General features: G+C 43.3%; 1 protein-coding gene across 19 annotated transcripts in view; it reads right to left on the reverse strand.

Moving 5' to 3' along the window:
- plekha5 (pleckstrin homology domain containing, family A member 5) overlaps positions 1–12,528 on the reverse strand; it is a 71,291-nt gene that overhangs the window by 30,294 nt on the left and 28,469 nt on the right. For 18 of the 19 annotated variants that reach the window (XM_047333211.1, XM_047333210.1, XM_035642336.2 and 15 more), the window contains one exon: positions 2,205–2,288. In XM_047333211.1, coding sequence (XP_047189167.1) covers positions 2,205–2,288 — 84 coding nt within the window. Of the gene's footprint in view, positions 1–2,204; positions 2,289–10,434; positions 10,657–12,528 lie in introns of those variants that run through there. The other variant, XM_047333216.1, reaches the window with a different exon arrangement.

Genomic DNA, 12,528 nt, shown 5'->3' on the forward strand with positions numbered 1-12,528 from the left:
GTGCCCAACTGTGGGCACATTCGACACATAACAGCACTGAACTTTAAAAATGGAGGCTACAATAACTGTGAGGAGGTCAACCATCCGTCACTGGTTCACCTGTACTGGATGTGTTCCAGGTCAAAGGAGCTGTGGTTTATTTGCATAACAGTTGTATTTCATAGTGTAACATAAATTTTACTGATCAGAAAATTGAGTGTCTGTCCTGATCAAGGTCAACTATCCAAGACACTGTGCCACAACAGTGACCACAGTATCTGACTTTCTTTTAGAGGCAGTTATACAGTACGTTACTTCTTCACGAGAGACTGCCCCATCCTCTCAAAATGACATTATTCATCAAGGAATGCGTACATAGGCTCTGCACATCAAGGCAGACCTTTTTATCTAGACTGGGATACAACTGCCGTCTCAGAATAGAAACTCTAAACTCTTAATCCAGGTTAACTCTATTTTAATTACACACTTTCCATTTTGGCTGTATTTTTGTTTGTTTTAAAGTATTTATATGTATTGAGGTGGGCTGAGAAGATGTTCTTACTAGATTGTATACTTTTTGTATTTTGGAATTACTTAAAGTGCAGAGCAGATTAGGCCGTGGTTTTAAGGCTGCTTTCTTAATCCCTGTGGCATCTTAAATCCCTCTTTGCCTTTTATTACTCTGAGATTTTCCTCTTTTACTTTTGCTGAAACACAGCTTACTGTTGGATGACCTGCACTGTGATAAACTTAACAACAATGAGTCAGGTTTTAGATGGACCTCTTTGCTGTTGCATTTACAAAGTTTAACCGCTTGTACATCTGCTAAAGATTCATTTCGCAGATTATCACAATGACAAAACGCCAATCTCTAAATTAGATCGCATCATCTTCACTGGCACGTTGCTCGGCTCCGAGTGAAAAACAGCAGAGATGTGAGAGTAACACAGTCAGCAGAGGAATGTGTCAAGAGCATGCAGTGTGACAGTTCTGGCACAACAAGCTCTTATTCAATGTCTGCTGAACAAAATGAGAATGAGAATCCGCGGGACAAAAGAAAACCCATATATTTTAGTAAAGTCGCATATTGAAAAAAGATGGAACCGTGCCCATGATGGGCCATTAGGGAATTCATCCTCCATAATTTATTGGACTCTGGCAACATTTTCCCACATGGGAGTGAAATTTCACGTCCTGAAGCAGAACATATTTCAATTAGCATTCATTGCTCAGTTGCACAATTGACACCAGTTGTGATGACATCAATTCAGTGCATCAATATAACATTATGGGAAATATGAGGGACATGAACAACTGCGTGTTGCAAAACATTAAGCAGAGGAGAGGGTGGAAGATAGGAGTTGAGGCTAATGTCATAGTGTGGACTATGATGCAAATAGTCTAGTGCGTGTATATTTAGTATGTTTACAGATCGGGACACAACAGTAAATTTGCGTTTTAATCTGCAAAGGTGGACAAAGTTACAGTTTCGAGTCGACCATCTTTTTTACTGCAGGCATCTGGACAGAGTACCCGCCTTTGTCATCACCTCACTATGAGCAGCACATCAGTAAGGTTACGAGTTTAAGGTGAGTCAACCTGAAAATGGGAATAGGCTACTGATCATCACTGAGGCAAACAAATACTGACCAAGTTTAGTTTCTAGTTTAGTTTGGATTGTTCCCCTTGAAGTGGAAGTTCAAGATGCTTGGCCTACAGCCCTGTCATGTGAGCAGACATGTGATGACTGTGGTGCTGAGAGCAGTGTAGATGATCACATGGACATGACACTGTTGGACATTGACTGATGACAAATGAAAAGGCCATGAACTCTTGACCAGGTCACAACAGGGGAAGTGTGAATCATCGCATTCCCACTAGATGATGTATGCGTGATACAAAGGCTTTTACTGTCAGTCTTAAGCATCAAGATTATTAACACTGCCTTGGAACTGGTAGAAAACAGAAGCCCAAATATGCAATAAAAGCTGAATAATATGAACACATAAGGGGGCGTCTATACACCACGTATTTTGTTATAAAGATAGATAACTGTGGAAGAACTGAATAGAGAAGACTTTGACCTGAAAGGGCAGATCTGCAAACAGAGGTTGGCAAGGTGAAGACTTGAGCAATGTCGCCTACACATCAGGATATCCAGCAGCATACGTTAACATTCAAAAATGCTACTCAGTGGCATTCTAAAACAGAAACAAGAGACTTACTGTTCGTTGACGACAAAGATGCAGTTGTCTTGTGAGGGCAAGCCGGAGACAGGATGCTTGCAGCTCACCTTCCGCTCATTATGACTATTGAGAATTGGGTGGGAGGGGAAAAAAAGAGATAAAATAAATGAGTGATCAATGTTAGAAAGCACACACATGTCAATAAACACAAGCCCATCAGTTAAACTTGATCTATGATTAAAAAGTGGTCTGGAAAATTTTCAAAGGGTTGAGAGAAACTCTTCATTTGCAAAACCTGAGAATAAGCATTCAATAAGCGATACCAAAATCCAGGCAAAAACAAAGATAGCACTTTAGAAAAGTAGAAGAGTATGACTTTAAAGGCTCACAAGTAAAACAGAAAGATGCATAATGTACAGCAAAAGCAAAATTCCGCTTAATTTTTCAAATTTTGCTTCCAAACTTCATCGCTAACAAATCAGGACAAAAATCGACAGGCTCCAGGAGTACGTCATGCCATTTTACGAAGAAGATGGCACCCACCCATCGTATCATCCTATCGTCCAATTGCAACAAGCCACTGATCCCCCCCACCATGATTACAAAGCGAGGTCAGAAACCACACAGTCTTCGGGGACGAGGAACCTATCGACTGGGTTGTTTACAACCGGAGCAGCTTTCCAGTAGTGGTCAGTGTTGTGTGAGATGTGAAGGCCCTGGGGTCAGACGGCTCGGTACAATTTGCAGAAATAATTATAAGCTTCACTGTTCTTTACTGTTAACAGTAAATCCAAAATCAATGTTTTTGCCCTATCAGCGTCATTGGAATAGTGACTTGACTCATTAATTTGAGATGATCCAGGTCATCAAATTACTTTGTTATAACCTATAATTTAGACATGGAAGATCGATGGTTAGTTTATTATACTAAGTGAGTTACAGTGATGGGAAGTCCAGTAGCTGTAAAGAATATGTTATTGTAAATATATGAATTAAGTATATTGACAGCTGCAGAGATTAAACACAACATTGGACAATATGAGTAAAAGGAAGAGCTACAGTGTCAACAACAGGCTCCGAAACTACTACTGCCTTCACATGCTGGACAGTCATTCTGTATTCCAACTCAGTCAGGCTGAACTATAAACAGAAGAGAGGCAAGCTGCAGCCCAAAAATAACAGTTTTTAAACATGGGGTACTCGTGTACGGAAAAGAGCAAATACCAAGTATGAAATAGGGGGTTTAGTTTCAGTTTAGCCCGGAGAGCAACCGTCTCCGCAGCTCTGGTCTATAATTACTGGAGGCAATGCTGGCAGCAGAGCACTCGCTGCGGTATTGGGGCAGACCAACGGCACCATTTTCCTCTGGTATCCCATCGCACATGCCTTACACCACTCACTCTGCACATCGGCGGCTACAGATTTAGGAGAGGTAAGAAAGGAGAACCAGTTCAGAAACGATTTCCTTGCAAATAATGATTTAATACGTGTTGTGTACCACAAGGTTGCTTGCATGTGGTAATACAACCTTGGCTAAAAGGAAAAAATAGGTTCTAATAAATGGGCGCATTTTGCCAACCTACTAACTGGCAATGTATGCCATGTCCTTTTTTTTTGTTTTTAAGTAATGATTTAATTAAAAACCCGTCCTGTCTATCCGCTAGGGAGATATATCATCTCCTTTTGAATGACTGTAAACATGTTCATAAAGATCTGTAAGAACGTCATGTGCTTACGCTGTTGTATACCATGTGTGACAGGTATGCAACCTTTCAACAGGGCAACAGGGTATCTGTACGTTTATGTATGCCTCAACACACAAGTTCACACAAGACACTAATTGTCCAATAAAAATGGCAGAGGAAAAACAGCCAAAGTAATACAAAAAGAGGCAGCAAAAAGAAACCAAGGGATTTTTCTCAGAAATAGGAAGACCGAACGGGTGTACATTCAACAGAGCCATGGCCTCTACTCAGTCTACATTGAATCAAGGCTCCAATATGATCTCCAAGTTCATTGTTTGTTTTGGTCATGCAAGTAATGTTTGACAGGTGTTTGATAAAATATCAGCCACAGGATCTTGATACTGGAACTTGGCATTGGCCCTAAAACACAACACCGCTGATATAAAGAAAAGTCTCATGATCATCAGCTTCTCATCCAGATAGATAAAAGTCAAATATGTCTGCTAATGTGGCTATTTGAAATATCACATCAAATTGATTGGAGATCAAATTCAATGCCTCAATTCAATCAAGTGATCAACTGATTGACATATCCAAATGTATCTGTCAGCACTGTTGATGAGAAAGGATATGAATCAATACATCATATTATTGACTGGTATAAATGTCCAAAGCTATTAGTTAAACTATCAACTTCAAGGAATGTATACGATTCTGTTTAAGTTCCAGTTTGAGGCCCTCCTGACGGTAGGAAGGTTTTCACACGCGTGCTGACTGACACGTGTCCGAGGTCTGTGTTTTTAACAAGGAGGTTGTGTGACATCAAAGATTCCCTGTGCCTAAATGGACGGAAGTTATTTGAGAAGGTCCTAAACATTCTCAACATGATCCATGTGATACGGGAGGACAGCGAGTTCTTAAACCTCAGCAGAAAACATGCGGCTGTGAGGTGACATGAAGGCTGTGGTGGTTATGCGTAGGCCAGAGTAGGCGGGATGATTTAGGAAAAAACACATTTTCCTGTTTAGTGGAAAAATCCCCTTTTGGACAACTTGCAATAGTAGCCCACAACAATCACCTATTGTCTTCTTTTAAAGACTCTTAAAGCTATTATGTTATTCTATTCAAATGCCATATTGCAAAACAGTTATTGAATAAAACGTGGGTTTATTTTGTCGTGTCCATTGAAAACATTTCACGATAACAATGCAATATTAGTTGAAGACAGCAGAAATGATGGCGTCGAAATCCCGCTGCACAGCTACCAGCTCAAAAGTAAATCTCCCTTTGAGCAAATGTGTTTTCAAAATACCTCTGCCAACTAATTTTAGATCGAAAGGCCCTTTTAAAATGGTCACGCATGCTCTGAGGGATGTGGTCTGTGGTAACATCAATCAAGATTAAGTTAGAGTAAAATCATGGGGCTATACAGTAAAGGGAGCATACAATATCATTTTGGCCTCAAAACACTGTGCCCCTCGCTCTTCACTTCGACTCAGGATTTCCTTTTTTGTTCTCCAGAGGGAGGTGTTAGTTTATGGGGTGGGTCTGGATGAAGGCTGCCGGGAGGTTCGATGCCTCTTGACCTTGGATGCGTCGAGGTGGGGAACAAGGAGTGGCACTGAGCGCTGACCAGCCTGCAGTGGGGTTTCTGGGCTCTGGACTATCCTGTCCTCAGTAATTAGCAGTGAGCTGCAGTAATGAAGAGCTTATGGTCTGGGGGTCAACACTCCACATGCTTAGGTTTTACTGTTCTGGGTGGGTCTTTGATCCTTTTACTCCCCTTCAGATAAAGTATAACCACAAACAACTGAGAGGCTACAAAAAGAGTCTTTACGTTAGAGAGGGGGGGGGGGGGTGTCTTCATGAGTTTTGAAACATGTCATTTCATTTTAACACCAAGGTTTGGGGGCCCTACAGGAGACTCCTCCGTGTAGTAATTTCACTTAAAAATTAAACCAAATTTGAAATCCAGATCTTAATATGTTTTTTAGGAGGCGAGGTGGATGCCAACATTTGGTGAAGCATTCCACTTCGCACACGTCATCAGTGAATCCAAAAACAGCCATTTCCTTTTGGGTAATTTTTCCTGAGAAATTTTCTTTCATGTTTATCCAGGTCTGACGTTCATTGGAAACAAAGGTTTAGACTGTTGAGGACCATCTCTCCCTCAACCTCCAAAAGTACAGTGGAGTAAGAAGGAACAAGGAAAAAATAATAGCAACACAATGAATGTTTGTCAACCACCAAGAGAAATTATGGCCATAACTAACATCATTACATCCTTACTCTCCATAGACCAATTGGAAGATGGAATGAAAATAAAAAACACTGTTTGTGGCCACATGTTTTGTCAAACTTCTCTCTGGAGTGACTGAAAACTGAAGGGGTATTTTCCTCATGTGGCGTTGAGATGAACCACTGGAACTAATTTCTCTGCGACTCACCGTGAAGAGTTTAAACTGCCGTACGTGATTTGGATATGGGGAATTTATTCCAAAAAGCCAATTCTGTGACTTTGACACTCAATTCTAAACAGACCCAAACTGCAGATGGAAGAGAGGAGTTACCTGCTCCGTACTGTGAGTGAGATGAGAGTGGAGAGATGTTGATGGATGTGACACTAAATTTCACCAATTAATAATAAATATGTAACCGAAATATTATATGGTTTAAGATTCAAATTGAACAAGGATCAGTTTATGTGGTTTTAATATTAAAAAAGAAAAAAGAATATGGTGTACAGCATAGAAAAAAACTAACTAGTTGTTCTCTTTTAATCATGGGGTTATTTTCTTTCCCTACCACTTCATTTATTGTTGTTGTTAAAAAAAATTCCATTAAAATGCGGCATGTCTTGTATCACATGATCTTATTATGCTGCTACGAGATTTAAGGCCTTGCTTTTTACGACTGCTTTTAGCTGTAGCATTAAGTAAAGAAACCCATGCTTCTCTGTCCTCGTTGTCCTATAAAAACATACCGTCTGAAAACAGCTAATTTATATCAATGGTTGTTGACCCTTTAAGCTTCCTCGAGGCCTCTACTGGCTGTACGTCCCGTTGTCTAGAAGGGAACGGAGCAGGTCAGATCAATCGGGCGATCCGGCCTCCTCTCCTGAGGATATGATAATCACACAGTGGATGCTGTACTCAGAGCTCCTCGCAGCAGCAGCGTAAGTGAGAACGTGTTAGCGTGCATTGTCCAGTAGGATCACACCCTCACACTGGCAGTGCTGCACTTGTGAAATCATACCATCCAGACTCTCTGCTTCACATTTCAAGCACAAGCTCCCTTATTCATGGCACATATTTACACATTTAATGTGACAATTAGGTGGCATTCAGATCCCCCTCATGAGATCATACGTCTACATGTAGCAGACTAAGACTCAAATTTAAATGAAGATGCACACCTTGTAGATTATCTCATATATGAAAACCTACAGGCTGAATCTAAGCGAGTCCGGCAGGAAAAACGCCTTGGTGCATTGAACAAATCCGACCGCAAATCACTAAACACAGCCTTTCAGCAACAATTAATTCTCTTGTTAATGCTCATAAATCTAATCCTATTACGCAGGGAAGGAACTTGGACACGACACGAGACGAGACGAGGCCAGCCGGAGAACTGATTAGCGTTTTATCAGGTAAGTACTCTCTTAACTAGCGTGGAGGAGAGTTGGGCTGCAGTGGGACTCCTCAATTCCACATGGACATGGAGGTATGAATAGACCTCCCCACAAAAGCCGAGCTGAATAAGCAGAATAGGCAGTTTGCGAGAGGGCATGCGGGGGGCAGCGGGAGAACGACAAAAAAAAAAAAAGACAAAACAGGGGCTTTGCAGTCACCGAGAGGCCGAGCGAAAAGCAGCGCAGAAAAACATGAGGCAATGTGCTGTCACAAAGTGCCAATGGCTGGACCACTGTAATATCCTGGACTAATCGGGGAGCGTATCTTTGAGGATACCACAGCACAATATTGAGCAGAACACAGTCGATAAGTTTCAGCTACACGCCCGTTAAGCTTTGACTTTCACCCAAGACCCCTTTTTTTCTTCACTTAACCACAGAACGCAGCTGCTCATTCAGGCAACAAATCAGATTTTTTTTTTCTCCTTCTCACAAACAATTCAATTAGCAGCTCCCTCGAAGCAGATGTGACTCTGTGCAATGTGTGTCAAGGTGACGCAGCCGAAAGGGCTATTCAAGGAGATTTCAAAGCCATGGAAACAAGCTGTCTTCTTATGGAAAAATTGAAAAAGGGGGAGATATTGCGGGGAAAACTCCGGGAGCAGCTGCAGTGCACTGTGGTCATGCAAAACCAAACTTTAAGTGTTCCTCATCAGGCAGAAGATTCATTAAATATGTATTTATGGGGTAAAAAACCTTTCTGAAACTGCAGTAGTCACACAGTTTCTCTCTTCACTCGCAGAGTCAATAAAACTCCCCCTTGTTAACTATTCACTGTTCAATTTCAGGCAACATTAAAGATGGCAGCAGGCCGGCATTCAGTATGGCTTTCACGGTAGGGCGTGGAAAAAAAAACACACAACCCCCCCACCCAGATCACTCTGCTGAAGTGCTGCATCAGGCGCCGTTTGATATTTATGTCTTCACTTCCTTGGAGTGAGGTAGGCATCGCATCCACACTTTAAAGCTACGTGGAGCCACTGCAGGATAAGAAGTAGAAGAGAGGCAACCAAAATAGTCCTCAGAGTCGTTTAATCGAGGTCACCTACTTTTCTTTTTTGTTTAAATAGATGGATAAGAGGCTGGGTGATGCAAACTGACCATTAAAAACATTGCCTTTGGCTCTCTGAACGATTAAAGACTAAATCTGTTGTACGAAGGGGGAAGTACCACTTGCTTTCAGGTGCTAATTCCCCTTTTCACCACATACTAGAGTAAAGAGGCAAATTAAACCGAGAAGCATTATTTCAAAAATGCAACAGACACATGAGCTTGTGTCATGTACCTACTATATTTTTTTTTTCACAAAATGCTGCCTGCTTATTTTGTGCAAAATAAAAATATCTCTCTCGACTGTGAAACAGTTCAGAAAGCCCCTACTGGAGGACCACTTACTACAACCATTTCCTCTCCATAGCCAAGTAAAAAGGATGGTAGGCCTGTGTATGTTAACACATTCATGGGCTGAACATGTGGAGGACACGTCCCATTTTGCTGGTTTATCCCTCATGACTCTGAGTCTGAAAAAATCCAAAGGCGGCCCCGCCCTCCTCTCCCACTGATGTCTCCTGCACAGTGAGAGCTGGGACTGGACCAGCAGTCAACAACAAAGCATCGGTTCGTCTCCATTACTGCCGACCTGCTCTTAGGCGACCTTTTAAACAAACTGTCCAAAAGTCTGCGAGAAATCACTTTTTAAGAGTATATGAACCGATGGTGAAAGTGGCGTCCTTAGACAGATGTTAGCTGGTGAACGCAATGGTGTTTTGCAGTTGACTCTGGTGTTGGATAACAGCGTGCCCCACCCCCCTCCAGACGGGACACCACAAATAAATTCTGTCTGTAGGAAACATTGCTGAGACATCAATGTTTCCAGCTCTGTAGGAAAACACTGAGGACAATAGTCAGTGAATGAGCTCATGGGCTGAACGAGCACAAGTGACAGCAGAGCGTCTCCTCCTGTCCCCGTGGGTTAGACAAGTGTACTAATCTATAAACTTCTATAGACTACATATGCGTATGATGCGTGATAAGGGTTAGACATGCCAAAAGAATGTGCAATCAACAATTTTCCTCTGCGCGTGGTCCGAGGCCACACACGAGAGTTTGGGCAAATAAAGAGGGCTACCACCATGCTCCACAGAACGTCCATCAAGATTACGAGGAACAGGTTCAGCTGCTCCCTACGTGTTCCCAGGAAGTCCCGCATTGACCGCATGATCAAAAAAGCGAGGAGGATAAAAACACACGCTGCTCAGGAGATCTTGTGGATGTGATCCGTGGGTTATGAGAGAGGGGATGCAGTCTGGGTCACTGGAGGGGAGGGACAGTGGCCCGGGCTACAATCAGAATCAGAATCAGTTTAATTATGGCCCAACTGAACTGACCAACACGACCAAGAGTAACACACACACACACACACACACACACACACACACGTTTGAATTGCACTTTCCTATTTTGTCATTGCAAGTCCAAGCGTGGTGAATCCTCTGTACGTCAACAGAGGTGTTGTGAACAGCACGACGAACTAGGAGTACGGTGATGGGACGGTGTCCGGTGCGAACCGACGTAGCCTGCGTGAAGCCATGTGGGGAACACAAACGCTGCTTGTGAGGCGCGCGCGCACACGCACACGCGCGCGCACACCGATCGGTCGTCTGTTAGCATCCGCCAGCAGCACCGTGCGCACGACGAAACGGCCGAAACAAACCGCTGGACCCTCGCGTCGGCGGCTCCGCGCCGCGCCGCGTCGCGCACGTTAACAGCACTGCAGGGGTTTGTTCTCTCCTACTCACCGTGAAAAGCTTCCATAAGCGTCCCCGCCAGTTGGAACGGTGGATTCAAACGGAGCGAGGAGCAAGAAGAAGGAGAAGAAGAAGAAAAAACAAACCGTTGTGACGCGACGACGCCGAGAGTTTGTGGTTGACTTCGGTGGGTGAGGACAGTGCGCGCTCGGTCGCTGCGCAGCAGAGACACTCGCGCCGACTGCCGCTGCGCCGCGTGCGCCTGGAGTGGAGACTACCGTGAAACCCGAGAGGCGATGATGTCACGGTGTCCGGATGTGGAGCGAGCAAGGTGGCCAGTGGTGCGCTCAGCGCTCCCTCCCAGCACGAGTGCGCGCGCATAAACGTACGTGCGCGCGCGCGCAGGAACACGCACGCAGGAACACAGAGCAGCTACAGTGTGGTGGGGGTGAAATGAATCAAAATTTTAATTAAAAAAAAAACAACACTGGACTCTCCTCAATCAGACCTCATGACCTCACCGATTTCAATTGGTCAACTCTCTGTTGTGTTTTCACCATTAAAGGGAAAAAATATTACGGTAAGGTTGAAAACAAGCCGGGACGATACGGCCAATCACATTTGTATTGCTTGCCATCGGAGGTAAATAATAATCCCTGATAATAGGATAAGCAGCAGATATGGAAGCATTCAATTAAAAAGGAAAGCGTGATCACATTACACCAGCACTGGCCTCCCTTCACTGGCTTCCTGTCAAATCCAGGGTCGATTTTCAGATTTTTAAAATGACTGGCACCGATTTTATTTAGTTGAACTATGGCACCTCTATACTCCATCCAGGGCACTGAGGTCGACCAACGCAATGCTTCTGGACGTCCCGAGACCAAGGCTAAAAAAAAGAGATGACCTAGCCTTCGCAGTAGCTGCCCCTAATCTCTGGAGCAGCTTATCTATTTCATATCAGAACCGGACCTTTTAATGCCCTCGTTTCACAAAACTGAGTCCAATGCTTTTAAAGATGTTTCGAGGGCTGCAGAAACCCAGTCAGATGCAATATGGAAACTTCTAAACTCCCCCATGTGGAAGAAACAACATTTCATGGAAGGGTACAGGACAAACCAATAACAACTGTAAACGTTTGCTGTATAATGCGACCACATGAAAAAAACAGTGATTCCATATACCAGATTTAAACATATTCCATTCCCCCGTTGTTTATTTTGGGACTGTATCGAGGGCAAGTCAATAATTCACACATAAATGAATTTTGGCTTTATTTCCTCAGTGAGCTGTGTTATTTCTGGCATTTACCTTGAATATGAATGTGGGCTGTGGTGTGTATAGCTGCACCACCCACAGCTAATTCTTCAGCAAGTCCTGACAAAGAGCCATGTTGAAAATGAATTACACGTGGCCCTAAAAAGATCATCATGTCAGCATTTTGCATCAGCCTGTTAACGTTGTGGTAAATCTGGTGCAAAACATTGTAATACTGCATCTAAGGTATCTGAGGCTTCCATTATTGTCCATCCCAGTTGCTGGACTTGTGCTATCTAGCTGAGGCTTGTTAGTTTCAATAGGATGAAGTCAGTGAAAGAACTGAATATCAAGTAGGTTCAGCAGGGAGCCTGCAGCTATTGAGGACATGAAAGCCTGGACAATGACCTCGGCTCCAACCTAGAAGCCAAACAGCTCCTCCGCTCATCAACCTGCTGGGTGCAGTCAATGGATCAGGAAGACACCCAGAGACAGTCAATACACTCCTAATGGCTGTTTTTCTCACATCGTTCTCAATTTCTTTTCAGGAGACTTCAACGTTTCCTCAGAGTGTACTGTAACTGTCAAAGTCTGAGTTTTAATAAAAAATACTAAACACAAATGCCAGGATTGAAAACACAGTGAAGAGACATTACAACTCCATAAGTAACAAGTGAACTACCTTGACCAGCTCTACTACATAAATAATGCATGGCACTTCCTTATGAAGATGGAGGGGGCTGCACTAAAATATTCAGTCCTTCAGCTATCCCTGGCTCTCCTGGGAGGACCTCCCATGCTGGAGCTTGGTGCCAGGGGAGATGGCCACCACCTGGAGTACAGAATGGACACCATACCCCGAGAGGAAGTAGATGGAATAATGATTTCTGGAGGATATGTGATATGATATTTACTGACCCAATCTATGAAAGATGAATCTGGGGCGAATAGGGACCTTGTTCTCCAACGCCTACAAAGAAGGT

This window comes from Scophthalmus maximus, chromosome 7 (assembly GCF_022379125.1).
Source record: "Scophthalmus maximus strain ysfricsl-2021 chromosome 7, ASM2237912v1, whole genome shotgun sequence".
In the NCBI taxonomy this organism is placed as follows: domain Eukaryota; kingdom Metazoa; phylum Chordata; class Actinopteri; order Pleuronectiformes; family Scophthalmidae; genus Scophthalmus; species Scophthalmus maximus.